The 27,504-nt window shown below is 46.9% G+C and overlaps 1 protein-coding gene across 1 annotated transcript in view; it reads right to left on the bottom strand.

Annotated features, from left to right (window-relative positions):
• The window catches only part of csmd1b (CUB and Sushi multiple domains 1b), a 1,295,488-nt gene that overhangs the window by 268,548 nt on the left and 999,436 nt on the right, over positions 1-27,504 (bottom strand). Inside the window, exon 39 of the mRNA XM_085996460.1 lies at positions 16,095-16,240. Coding sequence (XP_085852586.1) covers positions 16,095-16,240 — 146 coding nt within the window. The remainder of the gene's footprint in view (positions 1-16,094; positions 16,241-27,504) is intronic.

Here is a 27,504-nt window from a genome sequence, read left to right as displayed (position 1 = left end):
CTGGGGTCCTAGGACTGATCCTTGCGGTACCCCACTAGTCACTGCCTGCCACTCGGAAAACGACCCGTTTATTCCAACTCTCTGCTTTCTGTCCGCCAACCAGTTCTCTATCCAAGTCAATACCTTGCCCCCAATCCCATGTGCCTTAACTTTACACGCTAGTCTCTTATGTGGGACCTTATCGAAAGCCTTCTGAAAGTCCAAATACACCACATCCACTGGTTCTCCCTTATCTATTCTACCAGTTACATCCTCAAAAAATTCCAGTAGATTAGTCAAGCATGATTTACCTTTTGTAAATCCATGTTGACTTTGTCCGATCCTGTCACTGCTTTCCAAGTGCTCTGATATTACATCTTTTATAATGGACTCTAGCATTTTCCCCACTACCGATGTCAGGCTTACCGGTCTATAATTCCCCGCTTTTTCTCTGTCACCTTTTTTGAATAGTGGGGTAACATTAGCTACCCTCCAATCCATGGGTACTGTTCCAGAGTCTATTGAGTTCTGGAAGATGACCAGCAATGCATCTACTATTTCTAGGGCCACTTTCTTAAGTACCCTGGGATGTAGATTATCAGGCCCTGGGGATTTATCGGCCTTCAGTCCCATCAATTTTTCTAACACCATTTCCCTACAAATACTGATTTCTTTCAGTTCCACCCTTTCATCAGACCCTATGTTCCGCGGTATTTCTGGGAGGTTATTTGTGTCCTCCTTTGTGAAGACAGAACCAAAATATGTATTTAGTTGGTCTGCCATTTCTTTGCTCCCCATTATAAATTCCCCCGATTCTGACTGCAAGGGACCTACGCTTGACTTCACCAATCTTTTTCTCTTTACATATCTATAAAAGCTTTTACAGTCAGTTTTTATGTTCCCTGCAAGCTTACTCTCATATTCTATTTTCCCTTTCTTAATTAATCCCTTTGTCCTCCTTTGTTGAATCCTAAACTGCTCTCAATCCTCAGGATTATTGCTTTTTCTGGCCAATTTGTATGTCCTCTCCTTGGATCTTATGCTATCTCTAATTTCCCTTGTTAGCCACGGTTGAGTCACCTTTTTTGTTTTATTTTTATGCCAAACTGGGATGAACAACTTCTGTAGTTCATCCATTCGGTCTTTGGCTGATCTTCTAACTCATCTCCACTTTCCTGCACTATCCCCATATCCCTTGATTCCCTTAATAGTCAAAAATCTATCGATTGCTGTCTTGAATATACTCAACAACTGAGCCTCCAAAGCCCTCTGGGGTAGAGAATTCCAAAGATTCACCACCCTCTGAGTGAAGAAATTTCTCCTCATCTCAGTCCTAAATGGCCGACCCCTTATTCTGAGACTGTGACCCCTGGTTCTAGACTCCCCAGCCAGGGGAAACATCCTCCCTGCATCTACCCTGTCAAGCCCTGCAAGAATTTTGTATGTTTCAATGAGATCACCCCTCATTCTTCTAAAGTCTGGAGAATATAGGCGTAGTCTACTCAATCTCTCCTCATAGGACAATCCCCCCATCCCAGGAACCAGTCTGGTGAACCTTTGTTGCACTCCCTCTATGGCAAGTATATCCTTCCTTAGGTATGGAGACCAAAACTGTACACAATATTCCAGGTGTGGTCTCATCAGGGCCCTATATAATTGCAGTAAGACGTCTTTACTCTTATACTCAAATCCTCTTGTAATAAAGGCCAACATACCATTTGCTTTCCTAATTGCTTGCTGTACCTGCATGTTAACTTTCAGTGATTTGTTTACAAGAACACCCAGGTCCCTCTGAACACCAACATTTCCCAATCTCTCACCATTTCAAAAATCCTCTGCTTTTCTATTTTTCCAACCAAAGTGGATTACTTCACATTTTTCCACATTATATTCCATTTGCTATGTTCTTGCCCACTCACTTAGCCTGTCTACATCCCCTTGAAGCCTCCTTGCATCCTCCTCACAACTTACATTCCCACCCAGCTTTGTATCATAAGCAAACTTGGATATATTACATTTGGTCCCCTCATCCAAATCATTGATGTAGATTGTGAATAGCTGAGGCCCAAGCAGTGATCCTTGAGGTACCCCACTAGCTACAGCCTGCCAACCCGAAAATGACCCATTTATTCCTACTCTGTTTTCTGTCCATTAACCAATCCTCAATCCATGCTAGTATATTACCCCCAATCCCATGAGCCCTAATTTTGTTTAATAACCTCCTGTGTGATACCTTATTGAATGCCTTCTGAAAATCCAAATATACCACATCCACTGGTTCCCCCTTATCTATTCTGCTAGTTACAACCTCAAAAAAAATCACAGGATTGGGGGTAATATACTGGCATGGGTGGAAGATTGGCTATCTAACAGAAAACAGAGAGTTGGGATAAATGGTTCATTGTCGGTTTGGCAATCAGTGACTAGTGGTGTTCCGCAGGGGTCAGTGCTGGGACCCCAACTCTTTACAATCTATATTAACGATTTGGAGGAAGGGACCGAGTGCAACCTATCCAAGTTTGCAGATGATACAAAGATGGGAGGGAAAGCAGTAAGTGAGGAGGACATAAAAAACCTGCAAAAGGACATAGACAGGCTAAGTGAGTGGGCAGAAATTTGGCAGATGGAATATAATGTTGGAAAGTGTGAGGTTATGCACTTTGGCAGAAAAAAATCAAAGAGCAAGTTATTATCTAAATGGAAAGAAACTGCAAAGTGGTACAGTACAAAGGGATCTGGGGGTCCTGGTGCATGAAACACAGAAGGTTAGTATGCAGGTACAGCAGGTGATCAGGAAGGCCAATGGAATCTTGGCTTTTATTGCAAGGGGGCTGGAGTATAAAAGCAAGGAAGTCTTGCTGCAGTTATACAGGGTACTGGTGAGGCCACACCTGGAATATTGCGTACAGTTTTGGTTTCCATATTTGAGAAAAGATATACTTGCTCTCGAGGCAGTGAGGATGTTTCCACTGATGGGTGAGACTAGAACTAGGGGGCATAATCTTAGAATAAGGGTCTGCCCTTTCAAAACTGAGATGAGGAGAAACTTCTTCACTCAGAGGGTAGTAAATCTATGGAATTTGCTACCCCAGAGAGCTGTGGAAGCTGCAACATTCAATACATTTAAAATGGAGATAGACAGTTTCCTAGCTGATAAGTGAATTAGGGGTTATGGGGAGCGGGCAGGGAAGTGGACGTGAATCTAGGTTCGGATCAGCATGATCCTATTGAATGGCGGAGCAAGCCCGAGGGGCCGTATGGCCTACTCTTGCTCCTACTTCTTATGCTCTTATGTTACTTATGTATGTAAAAACTCCAACAGTTTTGTCAAACAACGATTTCCCTTTCAAAAATCGGTGTTGACTCTGCCCAATCCTATTACTGTATTTTTTCTAAGTGCCCTGTTACCACCTCCCTAATAATAGATTCTAACATTTTCCCTACTACTGATGTCAGGCTAACTGGTCTGTTGTTCCCCGTTTTCTCTCTCCCTCCTTTTTTAAATAGTGGGGTTACATTGCTACCTTCCAATCCACGGGAACCATTCTAGAATCTATGGAATTTTGGAAAATGACAACCAATGCATCCACTATCTCTATAGCCAACTCCTTCAAAGGAGGCCATCAGGTCCAGGGGATTTATCAGCTTTCAGTCCCATTAATTTCTCCAGTACTACTTTTTTACTAATACTAATATCTTTCAGTTCCTCATTCTCACTAGACCCTTTATTGTCTACTATTTCCGGGAAGTATTTTGCGTCTTCTTCCGTGAAAACAGACACAAAGGCCAGAATTTTGCCGGTCCTCAGAGCGCGGGATTGGAGGCGAGACCGCTGTCAAACTGGCAAAGATTGACAGCGGGCAGGAATCCCGCTGTCAACCCACCTCCAATCAATCTTCCCAAGTGTCAGGTCCCTGATTTGTGCATGGACCCGACACCTAGTGGCAGGAAGAGGATTATAGCCACTTAACTGGCTGTTAACAGGTACTTGATACTTGTTAACAGGCTATTTTTCAATTTTGCCGCTTCTGCCTCGGGTTCCGGACACCACGTCAGGTAAATGTGGCGTGCTGTGGGTCTGCTGTAATGTTTGTGCATTGATGACAGCTGCAGGAGTGGTGTGAAGGATCCAATGGTGCACTGGTGAGTTTCAGAGGTAAGGAAATGTTGGGGAAATCATTTTTTATGCATTTACACTTTCTGTAGGTAACAAGTTTTGAATTGGCTATCTAGTCCCACCTCATTGGGAGAACCTCTCTCACCAGTTAATGATCGCTTCTGTAACCTCACCTCCAGCTGCCATCTGTTCTAGCCTAAGGAGGGAGTCACTGGAGAGCGTGGGTGCAAGAGCTCACCTGTGAACAGTCATTGTCACTGTTTGCAGCACTTCAATACTGTCAAAGACTGAGAAACGAGCTGTCAAAGAAAAATTTTGCATGTCCCTTTAAGAAAACCGGCAGATAACGCGTCCTCTTAATTGACCGGCAAGCCCGCAGGACAGGCTTAACAAGGCCAATCGACGTAAAATCACGTCCGTTGGCCGGATGCAGTTAGGGGGTGGGACTGGAACCCAGAAACCAGCTGACCCGCTCCCCAGCCGCATCCATTTGCAAAATTGCAGCCAAAGTATTTGTTTAATTTTTCTGCCATTTCCTTATTCCCTATTATAATTTCTCCTGTCTCAGCCTGTAAGGGACCCACATTTACTTTTGCTAATCTTTTCCTTTTTACATACCTATAGAAGTTTTTACAGTCTGTTTTTATGTCTCTCGCTAGTTTACTCTCATATTCTATTTTCCCTTTCTTTATCAATTTCTTGGTCCTCCTTTGCTGCATTCTAAAATCCTCCCAATCCTCAGGCGTACTACTCTTTTTGGCAGCATAATACTATCTTTAACTTCTCTTGTTAGCCACAGTTGGACCACTAACAAAAGAAGTTAAAGATAGTATTAGATCAAAGGAAGAGGCTCATAATGCTGCCAAAAAGAGTAGTAAGCCCGAGGATTGGATGGATTTTAGAATGGAGTAGCTTCATTTTGTCAGGCAGTCTATTGAGAGGATCTATCTGTATTTCCCAGGGCTCTCATTTGGAGGGCGGAGATACTTGCAGATTCCCTTTGTCTTGTGGGGGAATATCTCTAAATGATTTGAGTGTAGTAGGGGAAAGAGGTGCATCACTTCCCTACAATCTACTGAAAGGATGTAGATGTATTGCTTGGCATTGTAATGCAGCAAAGATGTTTACATTTGATCCAGACTGGGGGAATACTCTTGTATGTTCTTTGAGTCCAGTGTGCAAAGGAGATACTTACACATTCCCTTTTTATCTTAGAATGAAGGAGATTGTTTCAGATTAGTTTCATGTCTAGCTTGTATGGGTGTGGGAGTGGTGGGAAGGGGGTTATGCAAGATTTTTTAATTCATTCTCAGGATGTTTGCGTCGCTGACAAAGCCAGCAATTATTGCCCATCCCCAAGTGCCCTTGAGAAGGTGATGGTGAGCCGCCTTCTTGAACCACTGCAGTCCGTGTGGTAAAGGTACTCCCACAGTGCTGTTAGGTCGGGAGTTCCAGGATTTTAGCCCAGTGACAATGAAGGAACGGCGATACATTTTCAAGTCAGGATGGTAGGTGACTTGGAGGGAAACTTGGATGTGGTGATGTTCCCATACGCCTGCTGCCCTTGTCCTTCTAGTTGGTAAAGGTTGTGGGTTTCGGAGGTGCTGTCGAAGAAGCTTTGGTGAGTTGCTGCAGTGCATCTTGTAGATGGTACACACTGCAGCCATGGTGCACTGGCGGTGGAGGGAGTGAATGTTTAATGTGGTGGATGGGGTGCCAATCAAGCGGGCGGAATTTTCCTGGATGGTGTCGAGCTTCTTGAGTGTTGTTGGAGCTGAAATTGGAGAGTATTCCAGCACGCTCCTGACTTGTGCCTTGTACATAGTCCCTGGATGGAACCGGAACTGATGTCCGAGGGGGAGTGTTTGCCAGCGCTGTTGGGGAGGGTTTAAATTAAAATGGCAGGAGGTTGGGAACCTGTGCAGGGAGACAGAGGAAAGAGAAGCAAGGATAGAAACAAAAAACAGGAAGGAGAAAAGCAAAAGTGGAAGGCAGAGAAATCACGGGTGTAAATCAAACAGGGCCACAGTAAATAATAATTCTAAAAGGACTAAGGGGGAAAAATTCAGTATCGCCCCATTTGGGGCGCCATTATCGGCCGTGCGCAAAGTTTAGCGCCTGGCACTAATTATCGCCGCCGACGGCAAACTTGGCTGTTATCGCCCCTAGAGGTGATTTTGAGCGCTAAATCAGGCACTTCACACCTGTCTTAAGGCGCAAAGGCCGAGGAGCGAGGCATTACCTCAGAGCGCTGGCGAAGCAAGGAAGGACAAATCAAAATGAACCTGCAAAGTGCTGCTCAGTACCCAAAACTCCTTCACACAGCGTTGAATCTCTCCAGAAGCCTCTTTCTCTCTCTCAGAATGCATGGTGCAAAAATGTCACCAACAAAAAAAGGCAGGAAGCGGTCGCCTTTAAATAGCACTCCCCCAGTCCCGTTCTGACTGCAAAATGCTACCCTCAACCTGTTGTTGCTAGCGGCAGGCGGTAAGGCAGGGGGCGCCACTCAATATCCGGTCTGGGACGCTACTGGGGCGTTGCACACTCAACTGACATCATGATCTGCCGGCGCAGGAGATCGTGGTGGTAGTGTTTAGCGCTGCCACAATATGTCTAGTTAATTTCGCGAGTGGTGCAAACATCGCCGCGCCCGGGCACTAGTTGCTTTGCGCCCCATTAGCGCCCTTTTAAGGCGCTAACTGAAGGTGCAAACAACTGCATTTTCCCCCTAAGAGTGTTAAAAAATCAAGCCTGAAAGCTTTGTGTCTTCATGCGAGGAGCATTCGTAATAAGGTGGATGAATTAGCTGTGCAAATAGATGTAAACGGATATGATATAATTGGGATCACCGAGACATGGCTCCAGGGGGACCAAAACTGGGAAATCAACATCCAGGGGGTATTCAACATTCAGGAAGGACAAGAAAAAAGGAAAAGGAGGTGGGGTAGCATTGCTGGTTAAAGAGGAGATTAACACAATAGTAAGGAAGGATATTAGCTCTGATGATGTGGAATCTGTATGGGCAGAGCTGAGAAATACCAAGGGACAGAAAACGTTAGTGGGAGTTGTATACAGACCCCCAAACAGTAATGCTGAGGTTGGGGATGGCATTAAACGGGAAATTAGAGCTGCGTGCAATAAGGGCACAGCAGTTATCATGGGTGACTTTAATCTACATATAGATTGAGCTAACCAAATTAGTAACAATACTGCGGAGGAGGAATTCCTAGGGAGTATACGGGATGGTTTCCTGGACCAATATGTCGAGGAACCAACTAGAGATCAGGCCATCTTAGATTGGGTATTATGTAATGAGAAAGGATTAATTAGCAATCTTGTTGTGCGAGGCCCCTTGGGGCGGAGCAATCATAATATGATAGAATTCATCGTTAAAATAGAGAGTGAAGTAGTTGACTCAGAGACTAGGGTCCTGAATTTAAATAAAGGAAACTACGATGGTATGAGGCACAATTTGGCTAGGATGGATTGGGGAATGTTACTTAAAGGGTTGACGGTGGAGAGGCAATGGCAAACATTTAAAGATCGCATGGATGAACTACAAAATTTGTTCATCCCTGTTTGGTATAAAAATAAAACAAAAAAGGTGACTCAGCCGTGGCTAACAAGGGAAATTAGGGATAGCATAAGATCCAAGGAGAGGACATATAATTTGGCCAGAAAAAGCAGCAAACCTGAGGATTGGGTGCAGTTTAGGATTCAGCAAAGGAGGACAAAGGGATGAATTAAGAGGGGGAAAATAGATTGAGAGTAAGCTTGCAGGGAACATAAAAACTGGCTGTAAAACCTTCTATGGATATGTGAAGAGAAAACAATTGGTGAAGTCAAGCGTAGGTCCCTTGCAGTCAGAATCAGGGGAATTTATAATGGGGAACAAAGAAATGGCTGACCAATAAAATACATACTTTGGTTCTGTCTTCACAAAGGAGGACACAAATAACCTCTCAGAGATGTTAGGGAACATAGGGTCTAATGAGAGGGAGGAATTGAATGAAATCAGTATTTGTAGGGAAATGGTGTTAGGGAAATTGACGGGATTGAAGGCCGATAAATCCCCAGGGCTTGATAATCTACATCCTAGGGTACTTAAGGAAGTGGCCCTAGAACTAGTAGATGCATTGCTGGTCATCTTCCAAAATTCTATAGACTCTGGAACAGTTCCCATGGATTGGAGGATAGCTAATGTAACCCCACTATTTAAAATAGGTGGTAGAGAGAAACCGGGGAATTCTGACATCGGTTGTGGGGGAAATGCTAGAGTCCATTATAAAAGATGTAATAGCAGAGCACTTGGAAAACAGTGACAGGATCGGACAAAGTCAACATGGATTTACAAAAGGTAAATCATGCTTGACTAATCTACTGGAATTTTTTGAGGATGTAACTGGTAGAATAGATAAGGGAGAACCAGTGGATGTGGTGTATTTGGACTTTCAAAAGGCTTTCGATAAGGTCCTGCATAAGAGATTAGCGTGCAAAGTTAAAGCACATGGGATTGGGGGTAAGGTGCTGTCTTGGATAAAGAACTGGTTGGCAGACAGGAAGCAAAGAGTTGGAATAAACAGGTCTTTTTCCGAGTGGCAGGCAGTGACTAGTGGGGTACCGCAGGGATCGGTGCTAGGACCCCAGCTATTCACAATATATATAAATGATCTAGACGAGGGAACTAGATGTAATATCGCCAAGTTTGCAGACGACACAAAGCTGGGTGGGCGTATGTGCTGTGAGAAGGATGCAGAGAAACTCCAGTATGATTTGGACAGGTTGGGTGATTGGGCAGATGCATGGCAAATGCAGTATAATGTGGATAAATGTGAGGTTATCCACTTCGGTGGCAAAAACAAGGAAACAGATTATTATCTGAACGGCAATAGATTGGGAAAAGGGGAAGTGCAACGAGACCTGGGTGTCCATGCAGGTGCAGCAGGCAGTTAGGAAGGCAAATTGTATGTCGGCCTTCATAGCGAGAGGATTCGAGTACAGGAGTAAGGATGTCTTGCTGCAGTTGTACAGGGCCTTGGTGAGACTACACCTTGAGTATTGTGTGCAGTTTTGGTCGCCTTATCTGAGGAAGGTTGTTCTTGCCATGGAGGGAGTGCAGCGCAGAATCATCAGACTGATACCTGGGATGGCAGGAATGACATATGAGGGGAGATTGGGTCGATTAGGCTTATATTCGCTAGAGTTTAGAAGAATGAGAGGGGATCTCATTGAAACTTATAAAATTCTAACAGGGCTAGACAGATTGGATGCAGGAAGGATGTTCCCGATGGCGGGGGAGTCCAGAACCAGGGATCACAGTCTAAGAATAAGGGGTAAGCCATTTTGGACCGAGATGATGAGGAATTTCTTCACCCAAAGCGTGGTGAACCTGTGGAATTCTCTACCAAACAAGGCAGTTGAGGCCAATTCATTAAATATATTCAAGAAGGAGTTAAATATATTTCTTAAGGCTAAAGGGATCAAGGGATATGGGAAGAAAGCAGGGACAGGGTACTGAATTTGGATGATCAGCCATGATTTCATTAAATGGCGGAACAGGCTCGAGGGGCCGAATGGCCTATTCCTGCTCCTATCTTCTATGTTTCTATGAAAGGCTTCAGGGAGTCAGGAGGTGAGTCACTCGCCACAGAATACCTAGCCTCTGACCTGCTTTTGTAGCCACAGTATTTTTGTGGCTGGTCCAGTTAAGTTGCTGGTCAATGGTGACCCCGCCAAATGTTGATGGTGGGGATTCGACTATGGTAATGGTGTTGAATGTCAAGGGGAGGTTGTTCGACTCGCTCTTGTTGGAGATACTCATTGCCTGGCACTTGTGTGGACCGAATGTTACTTGCCACTTATCAGTCTAAGCCTGAATGTTGTCCAGGTCTTGCTGCGTGCGGGCATGGACTGCTTCATTATCTGAGGAGTTGTGAATGGAACTGAACACTGTGCAATCATCAGCAAACATCCCCACTTCTGACCTTATGATGGGGGGGAAGGTCATTGATGAAGCAGCCGAGGGTGGTTGGGCCTAGGACACTGCCTGAGGAACTCCTGCAGCGATTTCCTGGGGCTCAGATGTTAGGCTTCCAACAACCACAACCATCTTCCTTTGTGCTAGGTATCACTCCAGTCAGTGGAGAGTTTTCTCCCGATTCCCATTGTTTTCAATTTTACTAGGGCTCCTTGATGCCACTCTCAGTCAAATGCTGTCTTGATGTCAAGGGAAGTCACTCTCACCTCACCTCTGGAATTCAGCTCTTTTGTCTATGTTTGGACCAAGGCTGTAATGAGGTCTGGAGCTGAGTGGTTTTGGCAGAATCCAAACTGAGCATTGGTGAGCAGGTTATTGGTCAGTAAGTGCCACTTGATAGTACTGTCGATGACCCCTTCCATCACTTTGCTGCTGATTGAGAGTAGGCTGATGGGGCGGTAATTGGCCGGATTGGATTTATCTTGCTTTTTGTGGACCGGACATACTTGGGGAATTTTCCACTTTGTCGGGTAGATGCCAGTGTTGTAGCTGTACTGGAACAGCTTGGCTAGGGGTGTGGTTACTTCTGGAGCACAAGTCTTCAGCACTGCAGTCGGGGCCCATTGCCTTTGCTGTTTCCAGTGCCCTCAGCATTTCTTGATATCACGTGGAGTGAATCGAATTAGCTGAGGACTGGCTTGTGTGATGGTGGGGACCTCACACCCCAGCATGATTCGGTGCCTTCACAAGAAAAGGGCATAAAATTGGAGGAGGAAAAAGAGTTTTGAATGTTTTTAATGTCATTTTAATGAGGTTTAGTAAAAGCACAAAGGATATTTTCATATTCCCCAGTATGTCATATCGGAGCTGCTTTCCACTGCTCTCCAACACCATTTGCTATCATCATGAAGAACTTGCCCATGATAATAAGCTGTTAAAATGGTGGCCTATTAGGTTCAAATACTATTTCTTTAGTGTCATATATGGAGCTAGCGTGCATTTTAAGTTATATTCATTAAGTATGAAAAGAAGACGCTGCCAAATCAACAAAAATCTTTACAGAATGAAAGGTTTCTCTTGAAGCTTCAGTTCTGCACAGCAGATAATTAGTGTGGCTCCATTCTCATAAAGTGGTCAAAAACAGATGATTTTCAGCACCAGGGAAAAGTAGTTCAAGTGAACAGGTTTTATCCCACGCAGTTTGTTTTATCCCATGCAGTTTGTGTGATTTTTTCTTTTTCTTTTAATACAACAGGATTTAACAAAACGCCGGTTATCAAATTAAATCTACTCTACCTAGTTAATGTTTTCAATTGACAATCTGCTTTCAATTTGCTGCACATGAATTTGTTTTACAATATACAGATGTTAATATTTATTAAATCAGTTCGACTTGTACATTATTAAATGCAGTCACAACTGTCAGTCCAAAATGGTGAGAGACACACTTTGTTTAGATTTATATTTTGGAGGGGAAAAGAGCTTATGAAAACTGCACCAAGGAATAATTAGCATAACTTTTCATTGCTGTAGACAAGTATTTTGTTGTTCTAAAAGGTTTCTGGCCTTTCCTCTTCCTCAAGTCACTGATTCCTTTCTGAGGTCTGATTCCATGTGCATCAAGCACCATATGGTACCTCACCATGGCCATTATTCATGGGAGAGCCTTAGCAGTAAGTGCTGGCAGACTGTTCTATTGTGAAGCCAACCCTGCCCTTAGCTGATGTCCATATTTGCTCAGTGGAAACTGATTAGGACCAGGAACCCTGCCCAAATTTGCACTCCATATGTTGAATTAGTTGATTTCAGCTGAGCTCGCATTCTGACTGTTGTCTTGGCTGTTATCAGCTTATCCAATGTATACCAAGGAACTAAACATGAAAGTTTCCAGGTTTATATAGGTCAGCTACTCACTGGATAAACCCAACTGAGCCATAGGAAGAATGATTTTAGAAAATCTGTACAACTATAACGAACCTTAATTGTAAGATGCTGATAATCCAACCTTTATAAAATGTCACTGGTGTGCTCATGACATACAGCATGCATGGGAAGGGGGAGGGTGGCAGGCAATGGTGTAACGGATCTGGGATATCAGGCACCACAAATAATTCAAGGGTAGCTGGTTGACAATTTAATGCTGACAGAATTTCCCAGTTTGCACGGGGGGTGAAGCGGAAGGGACATGGGACAGTGGACAAAGGCGGCACAGGGGACTGGGAAGGGGAAGCAGAAGTAGCTTAAAGACAGCTGCAGCAATGCTCAAGCACTTCAGTTGAATTATGAGGAGGGCCCTCTCATTTTTTTTTGACCGGGGAGGAGACTTTAATGAGCCTTGAGCACAATTTATGCACAGGCTCCCAACAGACATCATGAGTGCCAGCTGCATTGGTATTCATTTGGCTCCTCAGGAGTGTTACAGGCCCCAGGCATCCACACTCAATAATATCAGGAGTGTGCCATTGGATTAGAATCATAGAATGGTTACAGCACAGAAGGAGGCCATTCGGCCCGTCGAGCCCGTGCCGATTATCAGTAGCTAAAAGAGAAGCATATTTTAGTTAAATAAAAATGTTTAAAAGTATATAAAACTGGGTTGTTCTTCCCTCTTCACAGCCTGTTCTGCCCATCTCCACCCTGTCTCCAAGTCAGGTACAGTGACAGATGAAATAGTCAGGTTGCTGTATTGTCCATGTACATGCTGGTCGAAAGGGTCAAACTGCACTCAAGAACAAAAGCCTACACACACTGTAAGTGACAGTCCCAACATGGATATTTTTTTACATTAATAAATCAGTGTTGGGGACCAAGGTGGAAAATATAGAAAAGTAAAAGTAAATCAAAAAGTTGGAATTAGCTGACACCAAGCATGGATGTTCAAAGCCTATGGACTACAAGGGAAAGGGAGGTGAGGGGTTGCATTATTTTGAGGTCCTGAGGAAAAACGAGTTGGGAGTCGGAGACAGTGTGATAAGTCTGCGAGGTTATACCTATCAGGATAGGATGAACAGGCTGGGTCTCTTTTCTCTTGAAAAGAGAAAACTGAGGGTGACCTAATCGAGGTCTTTAAAATTATGTAAAGTTTTGACAGACACAGAGGGGGGACTTTTGCCAGCTCTGGGGAGGCGGGTTTGAAGGCGGGACTGCCGGGAAAATGGCAGAATCTGGGGGCGAGTGCCCATCCCGCCCCCAACCCGCCTCCGTGCCATCTTCCCAGGAGGCGGGTAACCCGAACCGTGCTGGGAGCCGCCTCCCCGAGGTGGGAAGGGGATTACAGCCACTTAACTGCCTGTTAACAGGTAGTTAGCAGGCAGTTAAGAGGATTGTCCCCATTTTACCGCTGCAAGTGCGGGCTTCCCGACGTCGGGAAACCCCGCCAGGGTCAGCGAGGCGAGCAGTGGGTCGGAGGGGGTCGGAGCGGTCCAAAAGTGCGCTGTGGAGATAAGTGATGGGTGCAAGTGTGGAGAGGTAAGTGTGTGAGGTGAGTGTAAAGTGATAGAAAATGTTTACTTACCTTTGTTTCTTCCTGCAGGCTGCAACAGTTGGGGAACCGGAGAGTCTCGTGTCTCACCAGCAGAGATGACAGAATGGCTGCTACATTCTCCGATGCAACAACCATCTGATTTCTGCTCAGGAAAGAGGTTTGATGAGTCTTGAATACAAGAACTCATCAAACAACAGAGAATGTCAGTGTATGACAGCTGCTCAAAGCTGTCAAACGATGACAATTCATCTGTCAAAAGTTTTTGACAGATGAAACGTCATACGCTGACATTCTCGGTCACCGGCTTTCTCTTAATTGGCCTGCTAAACCCTCTGGGCAGGCTTAACAAGATCAGTCAAGGGAAAATAGCGTGGGTTGGCCAGCAGTCGATGAAGGCGGGACTAAAACCCGACAAGTGGGAGTCCAAAAGCTCCCCACTGGCAAAATCCAGCCCAGAGAGAGTGTTTCCACTTGTGGGGAAGAGCAAAACTAGAGGCCATCAATATAAGATTGTCACCAAGAAATCCAATAGGGAATTCAGAAGAAACTTCTTTACCTAGAGAGTGGTTAGAATGTGGAACTTGCTAACTCAGGGAGTGGTTGAAGCGAATAGTATAGATGCATTTAAGGGGAGGCTAGATAAGCATATGAGGAAGAAGGGAATAGAGGGTTATGCTGAGAGGGTTAGATGAGGAAAGACGGGAGGAGGCTCAAGTGGAGTACAAACGCCAGCATGGACTGGTTGTGCCGAATGGCCTGTTTCTGTGTCGTGTATCCTATGTAATATGTAAATTGCAACACCAAAGAGACTTTGGGGGTGAAATTGGACACCTTAGCGCCGCCCGCTAGCACCTCTGGGGGGCGATAATGGGGCGTTAAGCACTTACTGACGGAGCGCGGTCAGAAGATCGATTCCCGCTATAGTCAGCGGGAGGTTTGCGGCTGGGGTATGGCATTGCGACCCGATCTCCTTCACCTGCAGATCGTGACGTCATTGCCATGCGCATCACCCCGGTAGCGCCCCAGACCCGAACTTTGGTTCCGCCCCCTGCAGCATCGCTGGGCAACAACACCGGCAGCTGCAGGAGGCATTCATCGGGAGGCCGGGTGCTTTGGCGGCGATACTTAAAGGCGAGGTGGCCGAGGTAGGGAAAAAAATAGTGAAATGCTGTCTTTGTTTATTTTTCATTTCTCTTCGCCAGCGATCGATCAGCCCGGCACTCTGCTGCAGTGCATCGGGCTGATCGGGCCGGATCGCGGCTGCCGTCAGGGACCAGGTAAGTTTTGCCCTTGCAGAGCCTGCAGCGATGGGCCTTCCCTTTAAGGGAGGGAAGGAGCCTTCCAACGCGGCAATGCTGCACGGCCCAGTGTGCAGTGCTGCTCACCGACCGCCCCGCCTGCTGCCTGCTGCGCTCCAGGAAGGAAGTGGAGCGCTTGATTTAGCACTACACTTCCTTTCTGGAGCGCAAAACCAAATTTTTTAAAAGTTGAAAAACATTAACGCCTAGCGCTAATTTTTTCAACTTTTAAAAGTTAGCGTCCCAAATGGGGCGATACCGAATTTCTCCCACAGCTGGAAATACACAGCCACTCATTCAGCATCTATACGGATGAAAGGTGAGTTAATGTTTCAAGTGCAACCATCTGTCAGAATTACAGCTTTCTGTTTCTTTTCATTCATAACAATTTTAGAGCTCAGGATAAATAAGAGAGGAAAGTTCAGAGGAACAATGACTGTAGCTGTACTGATAAAATAAAGGCAAGAAGGGGTGCAATAAAGAGAGGTTGGAGAGTAGGGTTGAGAAAAGCACTGTCTTATCAGGTGACAAGCTTTCTCTTGTGCCCTGACCAGGAGTGGAGAAATATGTCAGTGGAGCCTCCCCACTTATGGGAGCTTGGAGTGTGGAGGACAACATTTCTACAACTTTACAGTAAGGAAGAAAATGATAGGCAGGTTAAAATACAATAAACATTTCAAATCTGCAGGTGGTTAGCAGTGGAATCTGACAATTATTACCGCCAATCGCAAGTTGAGACAAACGACTCCTTCAGCATCCTTTACGGTGTATACAGTCTACCAACTTAACAAGTGGGAAGCAAAAGCCTGTTAACTTCAATTTGATGACGGCAGGTTTACATAACCAGTTTTCTGTAGGCTCATTTAGAAAATTGAGCTGCTCTTTGCTCTTATCAGAACAGAACCATTCAAACGGAAATTACACCCTAGTATTTCAAGCCCTGCATCATAATATTTCACCTTTGGGCAAATGGAGATAAGAATATGAATTATCTATCTTAATGTAGTTTCTTTCCATTACAAATATATATATATATATATAATAATAATAATGTGCATAATCTGACTTCTATTTAAAGGGGAACAAATAATGTGGGTTAAAGGTAGTTGGAGCATTTCATCAGTGTTATTCCTTGGTGTAACTAGCACTTTATAAAAAAGGACCTTTGAAATAGTTCAATGTGCAAATGCTCAAAAGTCTTTTTTAATTCATTAGCATGCATTGCTGAAAGAAACTGACCGTGAAAATTGAGGACAAAGAATCCCCCTCCGGAGAAGTCACTGTGAAACTTGATAAGAACCTGATTGGTGGAGCTGTAAGCTGATTCCAGAGCTGTGTTACCACTGAAAACTCCTAACTGTGGCGCAGTCTGGTCAGGTCCATCCCTGTATAATGAAAGAAGACAAGTGTGTCGGAAAATTAGTTAAGGAATAAATGATCAACTTTTACTACTGATTATAAAGCTTAAAGCAGCAGGATTAAGGAGATCCGTTTAAAGCACAGGAAGGTATTTTTTGTTAGGTTTTTTTGGTATTCATTCGTGGGATGTGGGCGCCGCTGGCAAGGCCAGCATTTATTGCCCATCCCCAACTGCCCTTGAGAAGGTGGTGGTGAGCCGCCTTCTTGAACCGCTGCAGTCCGTCTGGTGAAGGTACTCCCACAATGCTGTTAGGGAGGGAGTTCTAGGATTTTGACCCAGCGGCAATGAAGGAACGCCAATATATTTCCAAGTCAGGATGGCGTGTGACTTGGAGGGGAACTTGCAGGTGATGGTGTTCCCATGCGCCTGCTGCCCTTGTCCTTCTAGATGGTAGAGGTCGTGGGTTTGGGAGGTGCTAGCGAAGAAGCTGCTACATGTAAGCTATTGAGCAATATTTGCAGAAGTTTAGTGATGTAATATTAATTTATTGTAACATATCATTTACATATGCATAGCACCACACATTAAATCCACGCATAGCACATTAAATCTATCTGTATCAGAAAAAAAATCAAGTATCATGGTTTTTTTCACTGTCTCAAATAAGCAACTTTACTGCACTGATTTGCTGAAATATAAATCAGCAAAAACCTCAGAGGTCCACATAAAAGCAACTGCATGAAAGTCTGCTATTTATACTAATCACGGTACTGTACTAAATTTATTTTCCAAAATTGGCTCCAGCTGTCATTTTTATTTTGAATATATAGCCATATCATTAACATTCATAAGTTAACAAATCAATTAAATAATTTTGCTTAAAACCATTACAGTTCACCACACAGTTGCCTGTATGATGTTCCATACAATAACATTTCTTTCCATATAGCTCAGGGCCTTGGGATTTAATAACTTCTTGCCTGCAGCTACATTTCTTTACCTGTGATGTCTTGCTCCTGCCTTTCACTTAGAGAAGGTCAATCATGCATACATAGTCTAGAGCCCTATTCTCCATGCATGAATGTACTTTTTAGCAAGGAATCCCACAGATGATGGCTCCTAGTTCATTTCTGTATCGCAAAGCCATATCTGGTGAGCATAGGGAGCTGTGAGCAGACTTGTCCCTCAAACACCTTTTGTCCTGCCCACATCTTCTTTCAATCAACACTCACCTCTGCTGAAGTTAGGTGGAAGTGAGCGACGATTGACAGCTAATCAGGCCACTCATAAGCTAAAGAGAGTGGTCTAGGTGCTCTGTGCATGCACATTTCTGATATGTGTATGGTTGTGCGCACAAGTTGGATGCATGCAGCTTGAAAGATGATGGGAACAATAGGAAATCTGCTGGATTGTGACGATCTTTAACAACCATGCTCTGATTTCTTGTGTGCTCAGTAAAGGCTGCAGTTGGAATTTCACTGGGTTCGAGTCAACACGGAAGCAAACATGAGAGCTACCAAAATCCCAATCTGTGCTGAATCTGACCTCTACAAAAGGAATTGTTGTTGGAGAAAAAATGGGACTTTTGCAAAATGAGAGCTCACAGAATCATTGCGTTCCAAAATCCCTGCTGCTTGTAAAATCATATTTTAAAAATTGGGACAGGCAACAGGTGCCTGATCTTGGAGAGTGAATTATTGATTAACAAGCAAACTGGGGCAGGACTTTCTTTGTGCTGCTGTGGGTGGTGAGATACATTTGCTCTGTGTTGAGCTACATACATGATCCAATTTTCCTAGAAATTGCCTGTTTTGTATTGTGCCAGCTGGCAAATTTAACTTGGCTACAAGCCTTACCAGGTTTGAAACTTATATGGTTAATAAATATTTTTGTGTTGTCTTGGCTGCTACATAACTATATACTAAGTTGCTTTTGTTCTTTCCATCTGTGAGCGAAGCCACGGGAAATGAACTGGCTATTTTTAACATATGGTTTATATGTGGCAAAGCAGACAAACACAGCCAGAGGTAAATGTAACAAGGGCAAATATCTTATAAAATTCAGCTTGGCGGTTGCTGAAAATACAAAATGGTCTTGAGAATTTGTGCTGGGATTCAATCAGTTGACCTTCCAACATCCCTGTAGGCCAGTGCATTTTCCAATTACTCTGATTTCAGCCAGTGTTGGTAGATTGTGATTGAACTTCTTCACAGAGTTTCAAGCAACAGTCAGAGAGAGAGAGATTAGGGAGGGCAAGAGAATGGAGAGAGAGTAGGGAGAGAGAATGGATAGACAGAGACAGATGGAGAGAGAAAAGAGAGGGCGAGAAAAGGGGGAAAAAGAGAGACCAAGAGAAGGAAGGGAGACTGAGAGAAGGGAGGAAGAGAGTGAGGTGGGAAGGAGAGAGAGATGGGAGGGGGAGAGAGAGAGGTAGGGAGAGGGAGAAAGAGAATAGAGAGAGACCATGCACATGAGCTCTGCAACAGGTAGGGGAACTGGTTTGAAAAACTTTGCTGCTCATTTTCATTACAGTGTGGCGGTACCACTGGTTGTCCCTTACATTGAGACACATAATTCCCTTTAACTTACCTTACTGTATGTTTAACTTACCTTTTGGGGCCGTTGCCCTTTTAACTTACCTGTTGGGGCCATTGCCCCTTTAAAACGTGCCCTAGCGTGCCGACGTCACGTCACGTACAACGTGATGTGCGTGCGCCGGCACAGCCCGGCCTAGCGTCTTCGGCCTCAACGGCCAGCCGACGGGAGCGACGCGATCTTCCGCTCCCGCGGCAAGCACCGGCACAGCCCGGCCTAGCGTCTTCGGCCTCAACGGCCAGCTGACGGGAGCGACGCGATCTTCCGCTCCTGTGGCAAGCACCGGCACAGCCCGGCCTCGCGACCTCGACCTCGGCCTCAATGGCCAGCGACGCAACAACGCGCATCACGTGACGCCCTAAGCGCGGGAAACGCGAGCAACGTGATGACGTCACAACACAAACGCGATGACGTCATCACGCTCCCCACAGGACTGCGAACTCAGTCCTCATGGAGTCCCCGCTGGGACAAGACCTACACCACGGTGCTCCTACAGTCAGCCATCTTACCTGCTATCTTACCTGCTGTAATTAGCCTGTTCCTGTAAATAAACAACTTGTTAATAGTTCGTCGAAGTCAAACTCTCTTATTTAGTGGCGATCTACACGAACCGCTACAACAGACCCTTTATCGATTTCTGTCGACAATTAAGATGCAGCTGCACTTCTGTTGCTGACATAGACACTGGTGCTGATTTTTTATGGGGATTCTCCCAATCTCCTGCATTAACTTTGGTTGGACATCGGCAGAACGCCAGGAGGAACAATGTAACCAGCCGTTTTCAGCCGTTTGTACTGTTTCTTAGGGGGGTTCCACTGATCTCCCACTGAAGGTCTGGTAGACGATCTGGAGAACCTTCTGAAAAATCAGAGCCATGGAGTTTGCATTTTCTAAGAATTTCTCTTGTGATGCCATATTGGTCATGGCTTGTCGTGGACTGACAGCCCAGCCACATGTTGACTATGTTGTAGAGGGTGGCAGCCATCCTCATCCAGTCTATTGGTCTGTCTGCCTTTCAACTCTGGTGAGTGCAGGAAACAAACATTTGTTATTGCAAACTGACAAACAGGGTTAAGATAGGGTAAGACAGAGCTTCATTAAAATTCTCTACTTTTTCTCCCAAATTCACTATCCATTTTCTTCAACATTGTTCAGACATGATTGCATGATGAGGAACTGAATGTTTATAACTGCAGAGAACCTGGTATCTTTATAGAGGTGAGACATGTGGTAACATCATAGTCAAGGTTTCATGGTTGTTCTTGACTTGGTGTCTCTCAACATTGCAGATGATAAGCCAATTCTTCAGATGACCTTTTAATGACTCTAATGGCAATAATGGCCTGGATTTTGCAGTCAGTGATGAAGAAACAGCACTTGCCATTCAGCTCGCTGACAGCTGCCCAGACTTTTCGTGGGCTTTTGCGTGGCAACGTTTAGTAAGTAGAGATCCTTTCCAGTGTGGCACCCTCTACAGGGGATCTCTGGCGTGTGTGAGCAGAGCAAGCAACAGCATGGTTCTTCAACCAATCAGAGTAAAGAATCCTCATTGAGACACGCAGGGCTAGAAATTCGTTATAGCCAAGGATAGGGCAGTGTCAGTAGAAAAGTTGGAGAATTAGCACCAGGCACAAATGTTTTAGCCTGCACGAAAAATTTGTGCTCACTGCTCAATAAAAAGATTGGAGTCCTAAATCAAGTCCTAAAACCCAAGCTCATTATCGTTAGACTTAAAAGGGTGAACCAATATTGGGTGCAGTCTAATCACAACTCATCATTGCCACAGGCTTTTTTCACTACTTAAAGGGGAGGTTCATTGATGCTGCAGCACCTCATTCTCAGCATTACTGGCTGTGCAGCTGCCTCAGCAAGCAGAGCAGAACAAGGAAAAGGAGCCGAAGGACTGAACCAGGTGTACTCATGGCAGGTCCACACCCCAGGGAAAGAGCCCGCAGATTCTCCAATGAAGCACTGGAGGCATTGGTTTTCATTGTGGAGAGACGGACGGCGGTGCTCTGGCCGACAAGTGGCAAGATGCCCTCGCCTCACCACAAGTGTTCCACACCATGTGGAGGGAGGTAGCGCAGCACATCTCGGGCAGCAATGTTGTCTCCAGGATCCATAAGCAGTGCAGGAAGAAATTTAATGACCTCACTCAGGTGGTCAGGGTGAGTGAATGCTTCAACAAATGCTGCATACCACCATCTGTACCACAATCTTCACACACTGCCCAAAACACCGCACCCCCAGCATGCACCCACCAACAATCTCTACCTAGCAACATTCACACCCACATCTCACACCTTGCATACAATGGCAGCTATTCAACTATGGCAGGCACAAGGGTCATTAGTTATTAGAATTCACATGATATGTGTGATATATTTATAGATAAATGTATCAATGGTCTTTGGAATATTTTGTGGTTTCTCTCATTTCACCTTTGCATCCAGGAGGATGCTGTGCTACGCCATGAAACAGGGATTGTATGATGGGAATGTGGTGAGCTACGGGGATCTGGGGTTTCATTCATGTGAATCGGAGTCTGATGAGCCGGTCACGGACAGCCCGTCCAGAAGGCCGATTGTCTCACTGCCTCCTCCCTCCCTCCTGTTCCTCCTCCTCCTGGTCCTCTTCCTCCTCCTCCTCATCCTGCTCTGCCTCGTCCTCCCCGAGGTGGTCCCGCAATCCCTGCTGGCAAGGGCTAAGCCTTCATGATGGCCAGATTGTGGAGCATGCAACAGACCATGACGAAATGGGACACATGCTCTGGCGAGTACTGGAGGGCTCCTCCTGAGCGGTCGAGGCAGCGGAACCATTGCTTCAATAAGCCGATGGTCTGCTCGATGATGTTCATGGTGGCAGCATGGCTCTCATTATATGAGTGTTGGGCATGAGTGTTGGGGTTGCGGAGGGGAGTCATGAGCCTGGTGGAGAGCGGACAGCCCTTGTCTCCGAGCAGCCACCCTCGAGCTTGACGTGGTGGCTGGAGAGTGTTGGCACACTGGTCTGACGCAGGATGAAGACATCATGGCTGCTGCCAGGATAGCGGGCATTGATATTAAGGATTCACTGTCTGTGGTCGCACACCAACTAAACATTAAGCGAGTGGTAGCCTTTGCAGTTACGGAAGATCTCAGGATTGTTATGCGGTGCCGGCAAGGCCACATGGGTGCAGTCAATGGTGCCCTGCACCATGGGGAATCTCACTATCCTGGCAAGGCCACATGCAAGCTCGTCCTGCTTCTCTCTGGTGATGAGGAAGGAAATGTAGTACCTTCTCCTACTGTAGAGAGCCTCTGTGATCTCCCAGGTGCAGCGATGGACGGCGAACTGCGAGATATTAGCTATGACTCCTGTTGCAGGCTGGAAGGATCCGCTGCCGAAGAAATTGAGGGCCACAGTGACCTTGACTGCACTGGGAGAGCCGTGGTCGCCCTGGTCTGAGACTGGAGGTCTGGTTGCAGGAGGTGGCAGACTTCTGTGACCACCTCCTTGGTGAAGCGAAGGCTTCGAATACACTGCTCCCCGCTTAATTGAAGGTAGGAGAAGTGCTCTCAGAATACCCTCGGAGGGTAAGGCCTCCTGTTGAGAGCCCTGATGGCCCTCCTCTTCCCTCTGTGCAAATGTTCCTGTATTTCTCGATGCCTACATTCCCTCCGCCATACATCCTGGAGGGCAAGGTGGCATGTCAGTATTGTAAGTTTTGCAAAATTCAGGCAGTTCCCCCCCAAAGATTATTTAATTAAAAGAGACCCTGGTTGGACTGAGTTTTAAAATCCAGGGCACAACAAAATGGCTGCGGTCAGACCTCGTGACCAAAAGCCTGTCAGTTTCAATTCGGACCCTGGCAAGCTAACGGCTTGTGCATTTCAATGTCTGCAGCAAGGAGATCACGAAACCAGACAAGACTTTTGCATATGCATTGGGGACAGACCCAATTACAATCAGAACTACGCATAAAGGCCATCAAGGTGTTTGCTCAAACAATCAAAATAATCAGCGGGGCCATCGAGACGGGGCTGGCCCCCATCAAAGAACCTGTTGGACAAAGGAGAGCAGTTGCAGAACCGGCAGGAACCGATTACCGGCCATCCAAGTCGATGGGCCAAGATCGGTACCTTTTGTTTTAAACGAGCTCACCCAAATCATACAAAGAATGAGCTGATTGAACGTAGAGATAAGGGCTACCGAGGGGGGTATAACTAGCCTCTCGAGCAGCCATTCTCTCTCTCTCGCCTCGCCTCCTGCGCCCTGTCTCGCCATCAACCAAGGAAGAAGACCATTGAAGGAGAGCCCGTCCAGAGAGGTAGGATACCCTGTCAGAGACCTTTTAATTACTGGGGTGTCTCTACCTGGACGGTGAAGTCTGTGCAACAGCAGGACCATGTGACATCAGCAGGCAACAGGGCAAAGGAGCAAGGCTTTTCTTTCAACATCTCAGACCGGTGAGCATTATACTTCTGACCCATTGCAAGATAATCTAGCTAGGTGTAGAGGGTGGGAGTTAAGGGGATTGTTGAATTGTCATTTTAGCCATTTTCCCTCCCCTGTTAAGTGTAAGTGTACTGCATTCATATCATCCTTTTGTATAGTATTGTTATCTTATTTTCTCTGTTAATAAATGTTGGTTTTCTTTGTACCAAACCACTGGTCTGCTCGTTTGTCTATATCGCTATCTGCCAATAAGCCCGGGGATCAGAACTAAGGGGTGAGCGATTCGAACCGCTCAGAGATAAGGCAGCCGGAGACATAACCGACTGGCCAAAGCAAGTAGCAAAACCCCCTTACAGAATGGCGACCGGCGGCAGGACCCGAGCAGCAGTGTGCAATATAGCAGACAGTGGTGCGGACGAAGGAGCCGTAATGGAAGAGAGGTTGTCCGATTATGTGTTTAGAAAGGTGAATATCACCAAGAAGTGGATACTCACCCTATTACAGGCTGAGCGTCCCATAGATGCAGCCGCCCAGTGGACGGCCAGTAAACAACATAAGGGGTCAATAGAGAAAGCAGTGTGGCTTATGTGCTACAAGAAACAGGTCCTACTGTTGGACGGGGTTGTAGCAGCACAGGCTGCCAAGCTTAAGAAATCAGCCCTAGAAATCCAGGACAAGGAGATAGAGATACAGGATAAGGTTTTAGCAGAGGAGAAATTGATAGTGGCGCTTCAGGCGCTAAACCAAGAAAGAGTGCAGACGGCAAAAGAACACCAGGCAAAAATAGAGCGCCTGGAGAGCCGGGTCGCTGAAGTTAAGAATAATACAAGAGCAAAAATAGAGCGCCTGGAATGCCAGACCACCGAAGTCAAAGGTAGAGCAAGGTACAAGGTGGAGTGTTTGGAGTTCCAGGTCAGAGAGGCAAGAGGTAGTGAGATAAGGTTACAGGACACAATTGCTCGCCTAACCCAAGAGATAAGAGAACAGGAGGAGAAGGTTAAAGAAGTAAAGGCAGCATATAGGCTGACTTGCGACCAAGGCTTTGAGGAAGCAGATCATGGCCCCTGTAGGGAAGAGATAGAAACCTTGAGTATGGCTTTAGCGAGGGCTAAGGGGATGATATGCCTTATCAGCCCAAAGGCAGGCCAGTCGGACTTTACCGGCAACCAAAGCAGAACGGTCCCACAGGCAGCGCAAAGAGATAAGCCAGCAAGGGAACCAGAGGTTTCACGGCCACCACCCATAGCTCCGAGTTTTCAGGAGGTCTGGCAGCATAGGGGGGTGGAAGATGAAGTGGTAGGGGAGGTACAGCAGCCCCCGCTAGATAGGCCGGGACCGGTGTACCCTCTCCGACAACGGAGGTACGGCCCGCCCGGCGATGACGACGAACAAGGAGCCGTCCAAAACCAGTTTGTGGTACCGTATGGCACCCAGCAACTCGGGGCCATGGTTAGTCACATCCCCAAGCTCTCCGAAAAGGGAGACCCCTCACTGCATTTGAGAGAGATAGAACAGGCAGCTTGCGTTAATGACTGCGATGACACAGAGCAAGCCAAGATGCTGCTGTTTTCTCTGGAGGGTAAACTCCTCCAGACCCTATCAGATGAATGTAAGAAGGGGCAGAAGGGATACGATGACTTAAGGGATGAGATATTGGAGGCCATGTGTATGAATGACGGCAGCCCGTTCGCCCATGTAGAAAGAACGGTACAGCTCCCAGGGGAGTCCCCGCAGGCGTTCGCAGCCAGGCTGTGGCCAGTCTACCGGAGGGCATGCCCAGGAACGCCAGCATGAACATTGATGGACCAAGACCAATTGGCCCACTGACTTCATTATCTAATGACAAACTGCCTGCCACAAATCCGAGCCCAGGCTGCGGCCTGGTTTGACCCCCGTAGCCCCCAGACCACCGAGGAAACGGTGATCCGCCAGCTCACGATAGCATTTGAAAATATAAGGGGTATCGAGACACCCCAACCCAAGGGGAAAGTCCATGAGGTTAAACCTGGGAGCCAGAATAAGAAAGAGTGGCACCAGGAGGGAAACCATCCCTCCCAGGATAAGCTGAACTGTTACGGGTGCGGGAAGGACGGCCACTGGCGAAAGGATTGTAAGAATCCCTGGAAGATGAATGAGGGGAGGAATTCACCAGCCCCAGCCCAAAAGGCAGGGCCAGGTATCCCTCCTGCTGCGATCGAGCCACTCCTGGAGTCAATACAGTCCCTACGATCTCTCCTCCTGGCCAGCTAGGGGAAAATAGCTGCCACCACCGGTGTTGTAGTTCCCTCAGCCCCATCTGACTCTCCGCAATGACCAGAACCAGCGCAGCCTGTCGACCTGCGTCGCCGCGAAAATGCTGAGGGGAGCAGGCCCTATGTTAAAATAGGGGTGAAGACAGTGCAGGGGAGATATTCGGTGGACACTGGAGCTTCCAGCACGGTGGTCCATTCAGAAGACCTGACCAATTCACCCTGGTCTAACAAGGTCCCATTTAGCTTAATGGGATCCACAGGGAACAAGCAGGCTGGGGAAAAGGTCAAAACCTTTGGCCATAGATTTAGGATCCCTCCATACCACGTGGGAGGGTAACCAAAAGACCGACGAGGTGGCCAAGCAGGGGGACAGGGAAGGAGAGTTCTGGGACCCCTGTAGAGCAGGCCCGGTAGCAGCAATCCGGGACAAGGGAGGCACACAGTGGGTAGCTTTGGCCTCGGACCAAAAGCAGGTCCAAGCCCAAGATCTCGCCTTTAAGGCTGCCCTGGTAAGGAGAAAAAATTTAGAACAGGGTTACTGGCAGGCTGCTAGTTATATTAAACAATATAAGTTGTTTAAACCCGAAAAGAAAGAGCAGCCAGTTGGGACAAGGTCTGAGGATAGAGATCCCCAGCCCGCAGCAAGTTCAAGTACACAGGCTGTGCGAGCAGGCACAGTCGCGTGCGTCAGGGGAGGAGTCACCCAGCCTCCGGTTCAGACCACTCCCCCCATCTTCTGGGATTCAGGTGGGGAGGAGGAGGAGCCCGAGCCAGATGACCCCGCCTACAACACAGGTTTTGAACCTGAAGGCGGAGACCCTCAGCCACCGGCAGCCGGCAGCGAGGGATTACCTGTCCCCAGCTTAGGTTTGGGAGGGGTGGGACTCAAGGGAGAGGACCCACAGCCAGCGGCCGTGGGAAACCCACAGGCCGTGCCCACAAAGGCTGGGGTCCGAGCAAAAGGTCCACTTACCAAGGTGGCCTCACCAGTAGCCCTCCCTAGAAGGTCCCCTCGGACACCCCAGCCCAGAAAGGTATGGTCACCGACTCCCCAGCTTAAAACGACAGCCTCCCGAGCCAGGGAGAAGCCGGAAGACAAAGGTCCCCAGCTAGCAGCTACAGACTGCAAGGGACCGGAAGTGCAGGTCAGTGCAGCCACGCCGCAGGGAGCAGCCTGCAACAGCCCAGGCAGGAATTAGGCTGGCCGCTCGGAGACGGGCGGCAGATGTATATAGTTTTAGTAGTTTAAGTTTATAGTGTTAAGTTAGGCTATTTTAATTTAATTCTAAGTAAGGAACAGTTAGTTTCGATTTAAGTATGAAGCCGTCTCAGAGTATTGTCCATGTGAGTCGAGGTCGCGGGACCCGACCATACGTCACCCGAGCCAGCGAGTCTCCAGGGAACCTGGCTAGATGCCTTTATGTCTATTGCTGGAAATTTTGGAATGTATGGAGGCGTAATCCTACTCGCCCTGCTCGGGCTGAGCATCGGTAGGAGAGGGGATGTCGAGGACCACCACATCTTCGGGTGCTCGGGGAACAGGGCGCTGGTGGCGGTCGATGGTAGCGGCGTACGGGAGGCGGAGGAGACCACCGCTTACTTCCACGAGGGAACGTGGCCGGGGTGGCTGGGATCCAATTCGTCCCAGTACTCCAGCCGGACCGGGTTCACCTACGGGGAGGCCTCCCTCCTGTGCCCCAGGATACGGATCGTTACTCCCAGGATTAGCATCACCATGGGCAAAAGGATATGTTTAACATGCAAGGGACACGATATTCTGGATAGGTGGTGGTGGCTCAGGAAACTAAGAGTTGAGTGGGAACAGTTGGGGAACAACACTCATCGGACTATCACAGGGACCCACGGGGGGTTAAGTGTGTGCTGGGATAAATGGGGGGAACCGGATCAGGGGATCTATGTCAGTATGTGGGGATCAGAGAAGGCCTGCCCCACAGGCATTTCCATCATTTTCCGCAGCCAGTGGCAAGATAACGGAAGGGCAATG

This window comes from Somniosus microcephalus, chromosome 9, assembly GCF_052327205.1.
Source record: "Somniosus microcephalus isolate GS21.2 chromosome 9, FLI_Smic_1.0, whole genome shotgun sequence".
Taxonomy (NCBI): domain Eukaryota; kingdom Metazoa; phylum Chordata; class Chondrichthyes; order Squaliformes; family Somniosidae; genus Somniosus; species Somniosus microcephalus.
Note: the sequence above shows the minus strand (reverse complement) of the source record. Positions and strands in the feature narration are given on the sequence as shown.